Genomic DNA, 20,574 nt, shown 5'->3' on the forward strand with positions numbered 1-20,574 from the left:
CATCTGTTTCATATTATTGTATATCATAACGTGAGGCTGCTTTCAGACATGCACTGAGCTCTGGCTGTTTTCCTGGAAATCTTCTGGAGGGGCTGTATGTGAGAACGCAAATGTCAAATAATGTAAGACTGTGCATCTTGTGTTAGACGAAAAAAAGTGTAAGGTCATGTCTGGGTGTTGCAAGCTAACCTTTCCCTTCAGCATCAGATCTGTATAAGAATCTCTCTTCTTTTATCACTACGAGCTTCCTCATTTCCTTTAGGAGCAAGCCCACAGTAAATCTGAGATCAGCACTGGTTTACCTGCACTCTGTATAGCAACTTAAGCAACCCAATGTCCCTAAACCATTCATCCTTCATCAGGACAATGTCATGAAGCACAATTATTTCAAAATGTTACGATCATAATGAAATGCAATATTTTCCCCATTACCCTTTCTTCCAGGTCATTCTGTAAAGACTAAACCATCCAACACAAGAATAGATATTTATTGCAAGCAATAAAGCTTCTTAATGGTTAATAACAATTACACTGCAACCTCTCCCTCACCCCATCCCACCCCCTGCCATAATTAACATACATCATCACTACAACTCAGTGATATTTATTCATTCATTTATTTGAATACTATAATTAAAACTGTCTTTCTATGGCCATGGTGACCTCTGCATGGTCCCAGGTGTGTCCTTTATCAGCAAATACACTTTTGAGGGTAGATAAACCTGTTCTGTCTTTTGGCATTGCGTGTTTTCTTTGAATGTGTTTTTTCTTTGTATGGGCACCACACTGATTTCACATTTTTCACATAAAAAGATGGCTGCACTGACTTTGTCCTTGGGAGATTAATCAAATTTGATGGCCTTTGGAGGTGAAACTGATGGGGGTTAAGAGGACTGTGGTGTAACAGAAGGGGGACAGGAGTGACGCTGGGGGAGTAAGTGTGGTCTTCATTTGTGATTGTTGGAATAAAATCCTCTGGGGCAGATGGGGGAGAGTGAGGCTCTGAGTCAGGTTTTGGAGATGTGTATCCCGGGGCATGTGCTGACATCTCTTGGGAAGCACACAGAGCTTCCCCGCATAACACTGAAGATAATACTAAGTCCTGTTATCACAGACATGTCCATCCGTCCTGTTGGACATAAACACCCTTTCCAACTGACCCTAATTGTGAATATCTGGTGATAATGAGTTACATGTAAATCCTGTATGTTATTTGATCGACAGTAATCGGCCATGAAAAGGTGTGTTGGTGATGAAAGGAGTTTCTCAGACAAGTCTCTATTAACAGGAGAAAGCATTATTCTCCTACTGCTGCTCAGTCTGTTAAGTCAGTCCTGCCTGCTAGAAACCTACGTGCTATTTTGGAGAGCAGAGATGAGGAGTCAGGCTCAGGAAACATTGCTGATGGGTATGACAACCCCCGTAATGCCTGTGTCAATTCACACCATCCGTCTCATTTTACAGTGACTGGTCATTTGTATTGTGTTTGTCAACCTTTTCCCTCAGCCAAGCATGAAGTAGGCTCTGACAGAGTCTGCAGCTTGGTGGAACTGCACGTAGGCAATGGCAGCTGAGTGAAACAATGATCTCATGACCCTCAGAACTCTGAGTGTGCTTCAGCTGAAAGACCTCAGTTTGTGCAGGTGAAACGTACAAATGCATTATTCCGAAAAGCATGAAAGCTTCACAATGTCTATAACATGTTTTGATCATTTGAAGCTAACATGCCTAATAAGGATTGAAACTTGGTTCGGTCTTTCTGTGTGGACTTGGCATGTTCTCTACATGACAGTGTTGGTTTTCTCCAGGTGCTCAATCAGACTACCACAGTCCAAATACATGCAGATTGGGATTAGGTTAATTGGAGACACTAAATTGTCCATAGGTGTGAATGGTCTCTGTTTAGTTGCTTTCATGCGCTGAAGTCTGTATAATCTTCTTACTGACATTCTCCGGGGGCTGTATGTGAGAGCACAAATGTCCAAGTGAGAGGCTCTGGATTTTCTTTGGAGTTTCTCCTGCTAGCCCTTCTGGATAAAATCCGAATTTGCCTATATGAGAACACAGCAGGAGAACCAGAGGAGGATTCAGAGTGAGTGTTGATGTGATGATGTTTCTAACAGGGATTTTTTTTTTAAATGATGGAAAATAGTTCCTCTGGATGCCAAAGACGATCCATACAAGTAGAAGACACAGACGGAGATGTCAAGAGAGATTTTCCTGATCAGGGCAGACGGCGGTTTCGATGTGCTGTAAATAAAAACACGTGATCTCCACAGTAGAATTAATCTCATCCTGCCTCCTGCATACAGCACCAACCCTCACCTGAAAGCTCCTCAGATTTCTGTGCTGTAGTGAACAAGTCAGCGATACACTGGCGACCTGTACAGGTTGTACCCCATTTCTGTCCAAATGTTGGCTGGAATTGGCCCCAGCCCCCCCTTCGATCCTTTAAGCATAAGCAATAATTAATGGATGATTGAAGCTAACATTATGGTCAATGTTCAGCAAATTAAAGTAAGTAACTGTTAAGAACTGGCTCAACCAATCATGACACAAAAGCAAGACTCAGACGAGGAAAGCTCAAAAGGCTCTTGAAAAACAAGGTCAGCACACAAAAGAGTTGCCCAAACATAGGTGAAGGTATCCAAGGGTTAACTAAAGGCTAAACCAGTACAAAGACTAACAAAGGAGGAAACTAGACATGAGAGTAGATTGCGTCCTTGCAATGACTGAGGGAAGCAAACGGAGGCTGAAACCACACACTAATCACTATATATCACACTTTATAGTGAGTTCATTATTTTGTGGTGCTGTCGCAATATTTAATGACATTTTTCATAACCTATTTAGTGTACTCATGTTTCCCACAATGCATTGTGAAAAGTAACCGAGCGATATATATACCATCATGCATTGCACTTGCTGTGGAGAAACAAGACGGAAGCAAGCAGAAGGAACAGCCTGACCTGTCATTCTAATATAAATACAAGCAGAGCAGAGCATCACAACGCAAACTGAAACAAACAAGTTTGTCTATATTTAAACATGGTCATTCCACATGTTTTTTTTACCAAAAAGTATTAATAGTAAGTGTAAAATAAAGATTTAAAATTTATTGTGGGATTTTCCACCTGCCAACGTTGTTGTTGTTGTTGTACGTTATAATTCTGCGACAATGACCTTATTACAAATCTACAGACATAAAAACCCATAAACTGAACCTGAGTGTTCAACTGAAAACATCTGTCCAATCACACCATACAGAGAGTTTCCGAATCATATTTAATTTCATGTAAGAGTAAATAGATAGTTTTTACAAACTAAAACCTCCGGCTTTTTAAGATTGGATATAAGTGCTTAGTTTTTCTGTAAACAAAATAATAGTATAGCTTCCCAAGAGACCCACTTACTGTTTATACTCTCTATTATTATTATTAGCTCTACTGCAGTATGAAAATAAAAATTCTACACAGAACCATCAGTGGGATCATTGCAGCATTTAATGTTGCATGTTGTATCTTTAATTTCCAAAAGTACAAACACATCAGTTATTAATCACGGTCATATTCAGTTAATTTACTGCAGTAGGGTCTTAAGGCTTCACATATTTACACACTTAATCTATGAGGAAGCCGCAGATGGAAGTGGTCTTTACTTTGACAGCCTCCCCACAGGGATGTGATCTCATGGTCATCCTGGGAACTTTCTCATTAATCCCCTGAGAACAGACATCGCGAAACCAACTGCACTGTATTTAAGACAAACAGATAAAAACAAGACATGTCACCTGAAGCTCACTTGATTATCACCACTCACATGGTGAGATTTCGTACTATCTGCTTCATAAAATCCAAATTTGAAAAGCTTAAAATATAAAAAAATTTACGCACCTACAATAAAAACTCAGCTTTGTCACATGCCAGTTATGTAATAACAAGCAGTCACGCTAAATAACAAATGTTCAACGTAGATGAAATGAGAGAGAAAAAGGCGGAAGTTCCTCTCTCGACATGAAGGAATTTTAAGCCACAATTGATACCAGAACTATTGCTCCATTTGCCGACCAGCTAATTAATATTTGAAATAAGAAATGCACTTACATTTAGTTTTGAAAAATAATCTGATGACTTGACAGCCAAGTGACTATTTTTCAACTATTCAACTTGTTAAATGTGCTCCTTGTCCCTCAAGGCTTTGACAAGTTAATTTCCTCATCCCTGAAAATGGAGTGACTGCCTCTGTTTACTTACACGGGAAGAATTATTTCTTTGAGTACTGTGACCATAAATATTTTTTAAAAGAAACAGGGTAAGATGCTCCCCCCTTCTGTTTCTTAGAAGCACTCCACCCTTTGCCGGAAAAAAAAAGCACATTCCACAGGAAGTTTACCCTCCGTCTCTTCCCTTCATTCCTCGCTCTTCCTGAGACGACCGATCGGTACAGATTACCATCGACTGGTTGGGCCGATAAGTGATGCTAATGAGGAGTGGGGGCATTTAGTGGTGTGAGGCTTTTTCATGCAGAGATACATTAGTTCTAGTTTATTAAAAACGCAACTTTTCATATTTATATTGACCATAATACTTATGGGGCAGCAGCGGCTTAGGGGGTAGAGCATTCGTCCTCTAGCTAGAAGGTTGGCGGTTGTATCCCTGTCTTCTCCATATGCATGCTGAAGTGCCCTGTGCAAGATACTGCCCTTGATAGAAAAAAGTGCTGCTCATAGATGCACTGTTTTAATTTCTGTGAATGGGTGAATGGCAGTAAACTGTAATCTAAAGCACTTTGAGTGGTCATCAAGACTAGAAAAGCTCTATATAGATAATGATGTGCACAAATACACTGGGCTAAAAGCACAGACATTCTCAAGAAAAACACACACGCACAAATTCATTCTGCACATTCACAGATTTGATTCGATTTGTTTTCCTTTTCCCCAAAAAATGTAATGTGATCCATCAGATAGTGTGATTGTTCCAGGCAGGTCGGCAATTTGTCACCGCTGCCGTCAACACCATCCGCCCACCTGCCATAGCAATCATGACTCTAATCCAAAATCGGCTTCTGCATTGTCTGCAGCTGACAGAATACCTGCCTGTCACCACAGACCTGTGACGAGAAGCACGTCCTGGTGCCGCAAACGGCACGCTTGCAATCTGTAGAGCGGGTCAGCGGCTCTTTGATGAAGTTGTTCACACAAACACACAAACACAACACCTGAATCAGGATAACACAGGCTTCACCACAGAGGGCTCAGGGGGGAGTGCTACCATCACAAAATGGAACCTGCATGGCTTCAAATCTAAATCCATACATGTCAGCTGGATGATGAGTTTGTGTGATAATTGTTTCTCTGTGCTGGTGTCAACAGTGTTTTCTCACTCCTGCAGGCCAGAGGGCAATAATTTTAGAAAGGCCTGTAGAGAGCAAAGATTTCAATATCCAGATCTCAGAGCTGGTTATAGGATGATTGAAATAGCTATGCTGTTAATAGACAATTATAATAATAATGTCGTCAATAATATTGAATAATACTTTGTTGACAAAGTCTTGTGTCTATGACATCTATGAGTTGTTATGTAGTCTGTAATACAGCACATAGTCAGTGTGATGATGACTGCGGTTCAAAGGTTGGTGGGGTTTAGCAGGGATGGAAACTTATTTCCTGTGAACTTTGGAGAGAGTGGTTGCTGCAGTCTGCTTAGATCACACAGCTTTTAGTGTAAATCATAGGCCCTATGTAAAGATGGATGAAAGGACCTTTCACCAAAAATGAAGCTCAATTATCTCGATTGCCACCTAGTGCCCGCCTGCAGTATAGGTCATAAATCCATCTGTGTCAATAGATGGGACATGGGCCAAACTAAAAATGTCCTTAGATCATTTTTTCTCACACATGGTTTCTGTCAAAAATTGGTTTTAATTACTCATTTGATGCAGGATGAATTGTCATGGTTGACAGCTGATATTCATGACTGGTCAAACTCGTGTATCAGTAGGACCTTGCTTCGGTGGCTACATCCCTGATCACTACCGCGCGAACTCTGGCTCCACATGCGCAACATGGTGGAGTTTATATCCGCAACATTTTAGCTTCATTTCTGGATAGTGGGAGGAGGGGGTGTACAGTCTTAATGTACAGTCTATGGCATAAATATAAAGAGGTTCACTACAAGATAAGAGACTTAATGTCTACCAGATGTGCTACATGCCAAACCGCAGACCAGATCGTACTTTGCAATCTGAGCAAACAGCAAGGTTTTTTTTCATGATAAATTGAATAATCTCACACATTACAGAAATAATGTGACTGATTATCTTTCAAGTTGACCTCCTCATCAGTCTGGTTTGTTTTCTTTCCAAACACACTCATCTGATAATGAAACCCTTTATATGTAAACACATACCAGAATCAACAAATGTGCATTTTTGATTTGATTATGGAAATGCACTTGTGTTCCCCTCAAATTCACAAAAATAAAAAGTGAAAACCACAGATGACATGACCTTCTGGCAGCTACAGCCCTGAAGCCACGATACCATGTGCAGGTTGAAGATTCAGCCACATCAAATCTGAATAGAAATGCTAATTACAAACAAATGAACGAATAATAGCGATAAGTATTCAGTTGATTGCCTTCAAATGCCCTCTCTTTTTGACCTCGACACCGCACTTCATATTTTCATTTCACATTTCTTTAGTTAACTCTTTAGGAGGAATGAAAAATCACTGAGTTTCTGTTGGAGACTGTAAGTAAAGGTGGAGATGAAGCTTAACTTACAGTCGGATCACGACCAAACTCCAAATTCAAAAGAGACATTTTCTTTAAATTTTTTGCAACGGAATGTCAAGTCAGAAAAAGGTTTATCTGAAAAACAATCAGATATAAACAGGTAAAGGGATCCGTTCATTATCCATAATACTGTTGTTCTCAGCTATCCGCTATTATTTGAGGTGAGGCCCCGCTGAAGGTGAAGACTGAACCAGAGAGTGTGAGGAGGGATTGTGTTCATGTTAAAAAAACAGCAACATTCGTGACCTGCACCAGGCAGGCTGTGGTATAAAGGAAGTGATCATCTTATACCTCCAATAAACTGTTTCTGTGTTATACTCAAAATGAACCTCAATGCACGGTGTCTGAATTCTTTACTGAGACAAATTTCTATCCAAAAGTATTTGGATCGTACTTATGGAAACCTTTACACTTCTGACAAATTGGGGCAACAATTAAAGGCTAGAACACTGTAAAAATGAAAACGTTGGGAAAACTCAAACATTCAAGGTAACTTATTGTAATAGAATTTTGAGGTCCTCTGTATAGACTCAAACAAACATGGGTAGACCCTCGAAACATGTTCTCCTCTGATGCAGTGCAATGTCAAATGTCTGGAAATCAGTAGAAAAACAGGAGAGCAGAGACAAACTGGCCTTCTTTTCAGAGTATAGAGCATATACAGTAAACTCGCTTGTTTCATTGTATTAGGTTCACCTGTTTAAAAGTAAGGCAGTATAATACACCAGTGCACCAGGCAATTCATGGTGTAGGTGTCCTCCTATCCTATGATAGCAGAAATCCTGGAATTATTCTGAAATGTGTTCCTAATATTTTGCAACCTTAACTTGTATGAAATTGGCAAGACCTCTCTTAAAAGTGTGTATCATTGCAACTGACTGAGTGCTCCTCACTTCATCCCTCCCTTCCTGAGTGAGAAAGAGCCACAGTGGCCTTCTTGCTTAAAAACACCAAACTACTGTGGTCCTGTTGTCATTTGTGAAACGCTGTCACGCAAGCCATACTTTGAAAGTTAATGCGCCTCTATTCCTGGTCTTACGGTACAGGTCCTTTGAGCGCAAACCGGACAAACATTGAAGGTTTAATGATACTTATTAAGAACATTTGATTTAATTTCCACACAAAACATAGAAAGGGGATATAAGATGGAATATAATATGTATGTTTTAGGCAAAGTTTGCTAATTGCTCATTGTGGCACTCTTAACTTGGTCTTATTAAATATTATTAAAAAAATTCCTTGAGAGGTGACACAGATATTTCATCTCACTCTTGATCATGGTGACCCCCACTGTCTGCATGTCAAGTTAAAGTGATTTACTGTAGAATTTCTGAAAAACATTAAATGCAAAGTTGGCTACTTTTTGATTATTTCTATCATATAATCGTATCATTAAAGGATGAAAGATGTGTTTATTATCCCTGAGGGGCAATTTTTTTACAGCCAGTAATCAAATCACATGTTATGTTATTATCATACTGCAGAGAATCAACATTATAACCGCAGTGTTAAACAAAGCTGCATCTGAAAAAGGCTTTTTCCTTCATTGAAATTGTTGTACAGTATCTGTGTCCATCAGACAACTGTAAAAGAACAGGGTTAGGAGATGGGAAGTTCAACAAAGTAAACTAAATAAATCTATGATGTCTCAACAATTCCATCTATGATCTTAAACGGTCTGAAACATTTTGTCTCGCAGTAGTTTTCTATCCTGGAAACAACACATAGTTTATCCTTGTTTCTGTCGTCATGTCCTGTTTCATTTCACCTCGTCGTGTTTGTACGCTCCCTTGTTTTTTCTGTTGATAAATATTATCATCCATTCAAAGTAATTTCTGTTCGCAAACTTCCCACACACCTTCATAACAACCTCCCTGTCCAACTTTTTCTTCTTTTGTTAAATTCATGCTGCTTCTTCAGTACACATACGCGAGACGCCACCTCTGACTGGTTTGTCCACTTCTGGCGTCTGGAGCACTATGGTGATCCAACATGGCAACGTGAGAAATGCGGTAGTGTAAACATAATATATATACAAATATATGTATATATATATATATAAAGCTCATTCTATCGAAACAATAACACTATGTTTTTTTATTTTAGGCTCATTACACAGTTTATATAACTTAGATATGAGGATAATATATTTTTTGCAAAGAGAGCCTTAGAGAGCCCAAGAGATTCTACATGCTTCCCCTCTAATGTAAACTCCTAAATGCAAAGACAGCATTTCTAAAGTAGATTTAAACAAAACACTCACTTCATGACGACAGGCTTCACTCAAGAAGAAGGGAAGTGGTCAGAAAAAAATCCTGTGTGAAACCCTCTCCTGACCTTAAAATGAAATGTATTTGTTTGGCTTACATTAAGTATGCAGGCCAACTTCACACAATAAACTTAATAATGTTAGTGGATGCAGCTGCTTTTTTAAGTTTATAATGCAATTAAATATTTTTTGTTTAGTTTATTAAAAAAATCACACAGAGGAGCAAATTTAAGTTTTCGTTTTTACAGTGAACTTCTCCATAACCGAATCCAGTAAAAGTCAGGAGTGTTTGCTCAGGTATGTGATGATTGGCTCTCCCTTTACGGGGGATGAGATCCAGATGTCTGGAGTGTCTGCTACTGGGAGTGGGAGAGGGCACTACAGTTCTCACATGCGGGTACGTTATGTCTCATGCACTCCAAACAGCTAATAATCGGCTTCTCTAAAATAGTAGCAAACGCCAAAACAAACTGTCACATAGAAAGGCATCAGACAGTCACACTCGAAAATAAATTACCATCCATCAGTAGCTGGGATTTGGATTTTATACACACAGACATCCCGACCTCATTTCTTTGTTCTGTTTTCATCAAGCCTGATGGAATATCTAATCAAAAGTTGGATGCAGGCTGGAGAGTCTTTGATTATCTGCAGTGGCGTATTCACATCCCATATTCTTCCCGTGTAATGTAATTCTGCATTTATAAACAACATTACAGTTTCAATTAGCATCAGGGCAGAGTAACGTTTTTATCTATTTATCCTGAGCCACTGGAATTTAATAATGTTACCAAACCCTGTATTAATTCCATGAGTTAATACATCTGAACAGTTAGACAATAGACAAAGGACATTGAACTGTATGACATCACCCCAACAATGAAAGCTTTTGAAAGGTCATCTCGACTCACTGAACAAGTTCATGTTGATGAGAGCAATTACCTGCAACTGAGAAAAACATAAAGGTCAGCTGAATCATTTTCTGTAGGAGCTCAGACAGTTCCAACAAAAACTTTCAGTCTTTGGCCACCAAATCAGTTTTTAAATTTACATCATCTGAGAGGATTCTAAAGGAAAAATCCTTGTTAGGGCCGAAGAGCAGAAACCGCTGCAAGGACCCTATTGGGATTGCTCTGATTATTTTCATTTGTTATTTCTAAAGTACATTAGAAAGAACTGAGGCTAATAATTTAATACCACGTTCTTGTCCCTGTGACCATGAGAGGAATAAGAAAAAGTTATTTTGTCTTTGTGTATCATTTCATAAATGAAGAAGAAAAAACTGTGGTTTTGATGTTTTCAGATGTATATCCCAAAGAGATACGCCGGCTTCATTTCCTGTGGTACCTTGCAAGTCAGATGAAATTAGGTTCCTTTTGCAGTTATAGGTTATAATGAAGTACATTTACTTCGTTAATATTATATATTGTCCAATGATCCAATCAGAGTGAACAGTTCACATTAGGGATGGTTGTCAGAAATGTATTATGTGATCCACTAAGAGACAAACATTAAATGTCAAATTTAGTAAGAAGGGACAGTTCCAACTTTTCCAACGATGTAACTGTTGCTTTACTCAGTACACAGGCCCGATTACAGTCAGTCCACTTATCTCCCTGTATGCATATTGAATGGTTATTGACCCTGCATTTTCACCATTTTCTAAATCTAGTCAGCATGTTTTGGTTCTCAGCGGACCACGCAAAAAGACAACAAAGTATGTTTACCTTTTGCTAGAGATTCAGGACATTGTAGATGAACACAGGGGAAAGAATGCATGAAAGCCTTGTCATTTATCACCAGGGCAATAAAAACGCTGCAGCTCAAACGGCCTAATGGCCCAATTATTTTAGCAAATTGGTCACCACATGTTTTGCAAGTGTGACTAGACTGTTTCCAAGGCATTTGCTAGACTGAATGGTTGTTCTGTACACTGAAAACAAATAATCCCAAGGGTGTTTGGGTAATTATGTGTTACTTAACACTTTATTGTATTGAAGATAGAGTTTATAGATTTTGCTTGAATAACAATAAAAAAAAATAGCAATAAAAGGCTAAGGCACGCACACACATATTTGTGCAGCCATCCTTATTTGGACTTCACATTGACTTCCATTCTTTGTTGTCAGTCTAATGAAAACATTATCCCATGTATATAACCTTAACCATGACCAATTCATACCTAATCCTACCCGTAAGGGTATATACATACATACACACACACACACACACACACACACACACACACACACAACCAGAACCTGAAAAAAATGGTCTGTGTAGCTGCATTAATTAATGATGAAATAGTGACCCCTGCTGGATAAATCCTTACACTGACATAAACAAGCAGCCAACCAAGGGGTCTGATTAATTTTAATCTTCTTACGAAAGAATTCCTTATGTTTCATCCAACAAACAAAATGAATGTTTTGTCAGCGTGCTGCAACAACACATTGGAGACAGAGTTTTCTAACCTCGATGGTGGAGCCTCCTGTTGGTTCACTGCGTATCCACACAGGCTTCCAGATCACTACATGTGATATTCTGAATATTGTACTCTGGTTTTTGTCCATACTGAGAGACGAGGTCTACAGAGGTGGTTGGAATGATTTGACTGGTCATTGATCAATCAAGGATCTGATTGCTAATCATTTCCAAAGTCATTTCTAATTAACGCAGAGCACTGTCATGACCTGTGAGTTCCTGTCTTTGATTAAATGAATTCTTACTTTTTGATTGGCTTCCGATATCCTTTATTTTTTGGTTTCTATGTCGTCAAATCTGTTTCTTATTTTGCAGGTTCCGCATTGATGTCCAATGACTGTTAAGATTCTGTTAAATATCCTTTAGTTAATTGATTATGTACTCTTTATGTTTCTAAAATTATAGGAAACATCATCAGTAGTGGACTCCAGGATCATTGGGGGTTTCCGCCATTATCATTTTTCCCCCTCACCCGTGGTGGAAGGCTTTGCCAGGGTGGATCATGCTCTGGGGTGTGTCCAAGTAAGTTTAATCTTTATTAGAGTTTTCGGAAAAGATTTGTATTTTAGGGTTAGAGTTAGAATTAAAGGTTATGATTAGGATTAAGGGGTTAGGGTTAGAAATAAATTAAAAAATGTTCAGGCTAAGGTCATGGTTAGGTTTGGGCCTCAGTTAGGGTCCATCTTCTCAGATGGAACTCACCTACCTCCATTCCTTACTGCCAGGGCCGGCCCTGGCAATGTTGGCGCCCTAGGCGAGATTTCAAATTGGCGCCACCCAACATACACACGCAAACTTTCATGCATCCCCAAGAACTTTTGGACTGTATACAGATGCACACACAGGCAGACAAAATTGTAAGCTATAAAAAACAATAAAAATATATAAGCATAATCTTGTCATGTCGACACAAATAAACATTAATTATGTCCAGAATCGGGCTGATTCTTACCTCTATATCGTTCTTTCTTCTCCTCCTCTACTTTGCGGTGCTTTCTGAATTGTGCACCTGATAATTTAATCTTTTTTTGATTCATCTTTGACTCTAACCGAAGTCTATCACCGCAGCGTGTACGTCAGCACACACCTGAGACGGAAGTGCAAATTCTGTGCGAGCCGCCACCTGACTGTTCACACAGGGAGCCATCCAGGAGGATGTTTTAGATGTTGGCTTGCCTGTCCACGGAGCCACGGGTGGTGACATCAGCAAATGTTCATCTTCACACTACAAACCCTATGGGGGGAGGGAAATGTTTTTTGAGAGAAGATTCCAGATTCATTCAGTAGACTGGCACTCAGTAGAGCTTAACAGAGCCGTATAGGTTCATCTCTGATCCATGCAGCTTCCTTCTACCAAGTTGTGTGGTTATTGGTCCAGTAGTTTATTACATAAACCTGTTAGATCAGGGGTGTCCAAACTACGGCCTGGGGGCCATCTGCGGCCCACCATCCATTTTAAATTGGCCCGCCTTAAAAAAAAAAAAAAAAATTAATTATAGCACTTTGTAGTTTAGCTCTATTTTTGAATGGCCAGGACCTTCTATTTTTTTTTATATATGTGGCCCTCGGGATAAAAAGTTTGGACAGCCCTGTGTTAGATTAAGATACATTTATTTGTTCCAAACACATGCACAGACATACAGGTAGGGAAATTTAACCTCTGCTTTTAACCTATCTAGTGAAGGACACACAGAGCAGTGAGCAGCCATGTACGGCGCACAGGGAGCAGTAAGGTGCCTTGCTCAGGGGCACTAGAATCCTCTTGGATTTTTGGACAGATCAATCCAGGCTTGTCTTTTTGTTGTTTCTCCGAGGAGTCGAACCACAGACGAACCAGAGACCTTTTCTGCCCATAGTCCAAGTTTCTGCCACTAGTCCACCGCCTCTGCCATCGCCGTTGACTGACAAATCAGAGAGCCGCCCCTGTTTACTGCAGAGACACAATAAATTGTAGTTTTTTTTTAAACAGTGTCAAGAAAATGAAATGTGTCATATCTTATTATTTTTCATCCAGACAGGCAGGGAGTGTTTGTTTGTGATACACCTATACATCAGCAGCAGAATGTCGTGTTGGTTCTTCTATATCAGACCAAATGTTATATGATCTGTAGAGAGAGACTCTATCCTCTGCAGCATATACCACAGATGGTTGGACCTGTGTTACCAGCAGGAGGGGCTTTAGAGAACAGGCTGCTGGAGGTTTGACTCCTCAGAGGTCGGGGGCCTGTCGGGTTTTCACCAGGGTTTCACCGTGGAGACCTGAGCCTCATGAGAGCAGGAGATTGACAGGAAGTCACCGCTCATCTGGCCAATCACACCTCGAGAAGTCCGGCAGGATGGAGTCCGCAGAGAGGAGCAGGAGATGACTCTTCCCTCTGGCACCCACTGTGTTTGTAGCCACGTTAGCTCCATCATTAAGTTAGCCGAGCAGGGGGCATAAAGGCAGCGGAGCTCTGTCACTTCCAGTGTGACTGACGAGTGGAGCAGGCGGTGAACTAAGCAGCTTTTCAGGCGGATGCTAGACGGTGGAGATGTGTAATAAGCTGCACTGGACACCGAGGACCTCCCTGACTGCCACCCCATCGACTGACAGCTGTCACCGCACCTAGCTGCCCGGCTAGCTGGCTCAGTGAGCTAACAGCTTACAAGTGGGGGGGGTTCTGGCTCATTCTGGCTAATTTAGCCGGTCAGCTCTGAGCTCGCGTTCACAGTGGAAAGGAAGTGACTTCCGCATAAACGCTACTGTATTTTAGCATTTCCTCAGTTACACCTGACTCTGCTGCTCAAACCATGAGTTAGCCGCCGAGCGTCGGACCGCAGTGTTTGGCATATTTTGAGATCAGGCTAGTTAGCTTGAGTTTAGCTTGAAGCTAGCTAGCGGCGTTCATTCAATCATTGAGAAACTGCTAACGCGTTAACGCCAGCACCGTGGCTAGCAGGCACCGGGCACATCCACGCCGAGTCTTTGTTGGGAGGACACTGATCTACTTTTGGACTGATCGAGCTGCGGATAATATCTAGGAGACATGAAGAAATTCTTTGACTCTCGTCGGGAGTTGGTGAGCACCGGGCCTGGTTCCGGAGCCGGCGGAGGAGGCGCTGGTTCCGGCGGCGGTGGCAGCTTCATCGGACGCGTCTTCACCATCGGACGGTATCAAGTGACCGTGGAGGAGATTGTCGCAGAAGGTGAACACTGTGACTTTATGTTGTGTGGATTTACACACCTACACGAACACTTAACCAGATCCACAGTATGGATCTCACCACACATGTAAGGATGGACGGTCTGGTAACATGAGTTAACGGAGAGGACTGTCGGACTATGGCCCTGCTACAGTCCCAGTGTGATGATACACAATCTCCTTTATTGCATGTTGTGAAAAGGCAGTGGCCTTGCTCATTGGTTCAGGGTCAGGTTGAGTTTACTTCGTGATCTACTGGGCAATGAACAAGAACAGTTACAAGATTGAACATTCAAATTCTGGCAGAGGGTGTGTGGGGGTTGTCTTCTTTAAGTTGCTCGGGGGAAAATGGTGTAACCGCATTTTCTACTTTATTGTTAAGGACCAAAGCCCAGCTGAGTCATCTGTCCTGGTATTTGCAGAGGGAGTGACAAACCTCAATGCAGATTCCAGTAGCAAGGGTGAACTATTTGTTGTTTGCTTCAAGGTGGGGACAGATATTATTATTTGCAGCCAAATAAAATACAACCTGGTCACTTTGTGGGACTTTCATTCTAAACAGTAACATATTGGCAACCTGAACTTGTCCAAGTTCAAACAGGGGTTAGTCATTGACTTGAAGGTTTTGTTGGAAACTCATCCTCACTTTGAAGGAAGTATTTACCAGAACACGGTTGATCGGGCGTTGTGATAGTGGTATAAGTTTCTCCTTGGTCATCTTTTTTCAAATGAGAGTCTGCCATGCTCTGTAAGCGAAGAGCGCCTGTTACTAAAAAATAGATGAAAGAAGACTGATTAATTCATCAGTACTATAGATGGCCACCATCTACTTTGCACCATAACGTGGCTTTATGAATGGGTTCAGACATCTGACCCCTGCACCGAGATGTCACTGGAAACTTCAAGTGCAATTGGTTCATTTGGAGATATTGTCGTTTTATCAGCTCTCTGGCAAAACTTTGGCCTCACTGCAGATATTTACTCACAAACATGATCTGGCTAAGATAGTAAAAATAAATGACTTCAACAAGATTATAATATTACTAAACACTACATGGACTAGTTTTCTGCAGATTATAATTTCTGGCTGCAGCAGTGGACCTGCTGCTTGCTATGTGACTCCCCCAGTGACACCAGACCTATTTATTCAGATGGTTTTGGTTAAGTCTGCGCTGTTACTCTCTGTTAGCTTGCTGTTCCATTTAGAAATGTCCCCTTCTGTCTACTCCCTTTGTTGTCATTGTCGAACGTTTCACAACGTACAGACAAAAGCAGTCGCAGGGACACATTACCCTGGCTTTTCCAGCTTAAGGCCTAAAGGTGCATGCATGGCCATTTTTGTAGTCTTTTTTAGACATTTGGGTTTAAGGCAGTTGTCTGTGATTTCTTCTCAACCGGTTCTTTTCTGGATATTCCTGGACACAGCTATTTCGATCTTTACTGTCACCATGATGTAGTTTCTTTTGTCCATATAGAGTTACTGCTGGTAACATTAGCCCTGTTTCGGAGATGTGTAATATGTTAAATTGTAACAGAGAATGTGACCCCCCCCCCCCCCCCCCCATCCTGCATTTTAGACGGCATAACATGGGTCTTCAGAAAGTCATCCCCTCATTAGTAAACCAAAACCATTCAATTTTCTAAGCAAATGCTTTACCTGGATCATCCATGCTAATTTTCTCTTTAGCAGATCTGTGATGCTCGTATTTCTCCCTGTCACTGCAGTGTCATGTAACCTTACAGAGAGCATGTTTGTAAATAGCATAGTAATCAAGAGGACATGTGTTTTGTAGAGTGCAAAGCCTTGTAGCTATGTAAAGTCCATTACGCTAATGAGAAATTGCAAGTGAACACTGTGGCTATTCACTGCGCTTTTCAAAGCACTGCCGAAAGCTGTATTTTTGTGTCCATTTACTTGAGCGTCTATGCATAAGCTAGAGTGGTATAATCCTAACAGTCAGTCAGTTACGTCAAGGGGCAGTGGCTATTTGTAGCTGCACTAACAGTCGTTTGGTTGCACTGTCTGCTGAGATTGTAGACCACTGCTAAACGTTGCTTAAGTAGGCTGCTAATCCTTCTCATTCCTCACAGGCAACTCAGATTAGACTGTGCGAGACAACAGGGCTTCAGCTGTCTGTACTGCGACGAACTGCACACACACACACAGCTTCAGATTCTCATTTAGAACCCATTCAGACCCGGTATGAACGTTCAGCCTGAGTGCTCCGATCACAAATGCATGTCTGCTTGCACCAAAATTTATCCTGAGATCCTCTGTGTCTTAATATAACTGATCAGGCAGAGCTCTGCCAGTGCTCTCTGTTAATCAATCACTGTGTTGCAGATTTTAGCCCTTCATCGTGAAATTTCTCTCCATTGAATTTATAGCTTATGACATCAGTGAGATTGTGATGTGTTGTCATCCATGGTGACCCAGCTCCACCCTGACGGGCCAGAGCACTGCAGCACACATCATTTCAAGTAGTTTGAGCTTTTTATGCCTTTATTAGACTTTTTCAACCAGCCTGTTGAAATTATTTAATGTTGCTGACTCCCTTCTTTTTGTGCTTCATTGCTTTCTTTTATAATACAGCTCACAGTGGTGTAGCCCAAGCCAGGCCTCATCAAATGTCAATCAGACCAGTCACATGGAACTGTCCTTGGCTTAGTGATGCCAGCTGGATGAGTCAGCCCTGTGTACGGAATTAACACAGGCTGTGAGGGGGGAAAAGAGCTGCAGGAACAACACATTCCAGTGAAAACCTTTACAGTGAAACTGCTTAATGCTGTTGATGTAAAATTAGATTTAGAGCCAAATATAAGCTGGGACTTGATTATATCTTCATGTCACTGAAGATAAAGACTTGGCATAATCCATCTTCCTTTCAGCGCAGTCAAAATCACTCTTTTCCGATTTTGAGCTTTTATTCTAATTTACAAAAATAATCAATCATGCATATCTGCTTTTTACTCTGGTGGTTTCTGTTGCTATGGATGCAAACATGTTTTTTTCTTACGTGTCAGTCTCTCTGTGACCAAAGGTGGGAGGATTAATTCTCTCACTTCCTGCATCCTGTGTCAGTTTAGTCTATTTCTTCCATCTTCCTCCTCAGCATGCCTGCTGACTCACATGGTGCGGTTTTACGCTCCTCTTACCAATTCATCACTCAGCCTTGCACTGTACATAAGCACTGAACAATAATGTAACCATTTATGGCAATTAATAGGATATGTTGAGATAGTAATTATAGATTACAGAATCATTTTTCTTCAGACTTTTTAAATGTACGTATTTATTATAATTTTCTTCTTCGTTCTATCTCTCTTATCATTTGCAGGAGGTTTTGCCATAGTCTTTTTGGTGCGTACTCATCAAGGCATACGATGTGCGCTAAAAAGGATGTACGTCAACGATGAAGATGATCTGCAGGTCTGCAAACTTGAGATACAGATTATGGTGAGTAGGAGGCCATTAACAGACTGCTGAGCGCAGCAAAACATACACAAGAAGGGGCTCTATTAAGAGCAGATTGTGTTCCTGTGCACTATTGTGTTGTAATAGATGGAATTAACAGTAGCAGGAAAATATTATTTAAGTCAAACTTACCACATACAGAGAACAACAGATTGGTCTAACTCTGAATGCTTTAAGTTGCTTTTACTTGAAGTACTACTTCTGAAAATATTCTGTGACCCAGGAGCTTAAGCGATGGACGGAATAATGCTCTTGAAACACACATTGAATTCCGTTGAAAATGTTTACTCCTTTTTGCTAATCCGGTAGTCATCACTGGAAGATAAACCAACCACTTCCTGCAGCCACACCCTGGGTGGTACGGCTGTTTCTGGATGGTTATCATCATTTCTTCTAGACCTTTGGCTCAGAATCAGACTCTCTACAGTTAAAAATTGACTGAATTACGAAAAAACATGGATGTATTTTGTATACCAAACCAAATGTTAAAGAGTGTAAAATCCATGACAACTGTTAATACATTACTTGTCACTGTTGCTCTTTCTGTGTTTGTTAACGCAGAAGGACCTTGTGGGCAACAAAAACATTGTTGGTTTCCTGGACTCCAGCATAACGGCAGTTGGAGCTGGCGATGTGTGGGAAGTCCTAATCTTAATGGACTTCTGTCGAGGTAAAGTTGGCCCAACCTCATGTTTCTGTCGATGTTGATTTCAAAGCCCCATTATACCCTCAGCCTCTCACAGCCCCCTGTCCTGTTTAAAAGCAAGCCTTCAACAGATAGCTAATGTGGTCAATACAACCGCTGTGTCAGTCAATACATAACTGAGTGGTGTTATTAATAGAAAGTTGAAACATTAACATTACTGTAGCTGTTTAAGCCTCTAAAGACGAAAGTTGACAGAGAAATTCAAACGAAATTTGGTGAAATTATTTGAGACCTTTTTTCATTAGTGCCATGTGAAAAGTAGAAATAGATAAATCGATTTATGTAAACTTTTCTCTTTATTGTTGATCTGGAAAGTTGATTAATTATTTTAGTCCTTGTTTAAACCTTCAACAGGAAATTACTGATTATAGATTCAAGTCTTGAAGATTCAAGTCTTCAAGTTCAATAAAAAAATTGTTATTCATAAAATAGCAGCAAATGATCAGATAGGAACATTATTTACATGTTGTGCTCTGACCTTTTATTGGTCTTGTAGTTGACCTATTTTTTCTGTCTAGGTGGGCAGGTGGTCAACCTAATGAATCAGCGTTTACAGACAGGCTTCACTGAACCTGAGGTGTTACAGATCTTTTGTGACACATGCGAGGCGGTCACTCGTCTCCACCAGTGCAAAAGTCCCATCATCCATCGAGATCTCAAGGCAAGTGTAATTCATTTCCAAAGATGCACATATTACTGCTTAGGCAGTGAGTGCATAATGCTAAGTAACACATTTTGACATTGTTGTTAACATCATGTACTATCAGTTCTAAAAGGTCTCATCATGTTTTCTATTGCAGGTGGAAAATATTCTTCTGCACGACCGGGGACACTATGTGCTCTGTGACTTTGGAAGCGCCACCAACCGCTTCCAAAATCCTCAGACGGAGGGAGTGCCAGTCGTGGACGAGGAAATCAAAAAGTGAGTTTCTCTTTAGAGCTTCTATTTGTTTTTCTAACCAGAGTCCAGAAACTCACTGGTATTGTCTGTAAACCAGGTACACCACCCTGTCGTACCGCGCTCCAGAGATGGTCAACCTCTACGGTGGAAAAGTCATCACAACAAAGGCCGACATTTGGGTGAGACCAATTTTGTTCATTACCACTACGCTACATTATGATCACAAAACGAACACATTCATTTACTGTCATGATGACATGTGCATTAAGCTGCGCACAGTAACATTGATTTTCTCTTCTGTATAGGCCATGGGTTGTCTACTCTATAAACTGTGCTACTTCACACTTCCTTTTGGAGAGAGTCAAGTAGCTATCTGTGACGGCAGCTTCACAATCCCAGACATCTCCCGCTACTCCCAGGACATGCATTGTCTCATTCGTGAGTATCAATGTTCACCACATTATAATCACTGTCCTACTTACTGCACATGTGTCCAGTATTGGGGCAGTTACCTTTATCTGGGAATTTTCCTGTTTCTGACGCTAAGTAAACATGGCATGTTCGTTGACTCCTCAGGATACATGCTGGAACCTGACCCAGATAAGAGACCAGACATCTACCAAGTTTCCTACTTTGCCTTTAAACTGGCTCGACGCGAGTGTCCAGTCCCAAATGTGCATGTAAGTCTGGCAGGAATCTGAGATTATAGTATACGGTAGGGTTGATGTTAAATATATACAAGTGAGTCATCTACAATGGT

At 40.8% G+C, this 20,574-nt stretch overlaps 1 protein-coding gene and 1 long non-coding RNA gene across 14 annotated transcripts in view; one reads left to right on the plus strand and one right to left on the minus strand.

The window, feature by feature from the left end:
* Positions 1 to 20,574, plus strand: part of LOC128437703 (AP2-associated protein kinase 1) — a 63,891-nt gene that overhangs the window by 28,880 nt on the left and 14,437 nt on the right. For 3 of the 13 annotated variants that reach the window (XM_053419894.1, XM_053419896.1, XM_053419905.1), the window contains exons 1-8: positions 13,532 to 14,736; positions 18,071 to 18,189; positions 18,769 to 18,877; positions 19,432 to 19,574; positions 19,714 to 19,835; positions 19,912 to 19,993; positions 20,120 to 20,252; positions 20,391 to 20,494. In XM_053419894.1, coding sequence (XP_053275869.1) covers positions 14,577 to 14,736; positions 18,071 to 18,189; positions 18,769 to 18,877; positions 19,432 to 19,574; positions 19,714 to 19,835; positions 19,912 to 19,993; positions 20,120 to 20,252; positions 20,391 to 20,494 — 972 coding nt within the window. In that variant the 5' untranslated portion in view covers positions 13,532 to 14,576. Of the gene's footprint in view, positions 1 to 11,955; positions 12,073 to 13,530; positions 14,737 to 18,070; positions 18,190 to 18,768; positions 18,878 to 19,431; positions 19,575 to 19,713; positions 19,836 to 19,911; positions 19,994 to 20,119; positions 20,253 to 20,390; positions 20,495 to 20,574 lie in introns of those variants that run through there. The other 10 variants (XM_053419899.1, XM_053419904.1, XM_053419897.1 and 7 more) reach the window with 7 other exon arrangements.
* LOC128437705 (uncharacterized) lies at positions 3,486 to 4,244 on the minus strand. Its single transcript, XR_008338257.1, has 2 exons — positions 4,104 to 4,244; positions 3,486 to 3,751 (listed from the first exon to the last, which is right to left on the minus strand). It is a non-coding gene; the product is annotated as an uncharacterized LOC128437705 (long non-coding RNA).

This window comes from Pleuronectes platessa, chromosome 4 (assembly GCF_947347685.1).
Source record: "Pleuronectes platessa chromosome 4, fPlePla1.1, whole genome shotgun sequence".
Taxonomy (NCBI): domain Eukaryota; kingdom Metazoa; phylum Chordata; class Actinopteri; order Pleuronectiformes; family Pleuronectidae; genus Pleuronectes; species Pleuronectes platessa.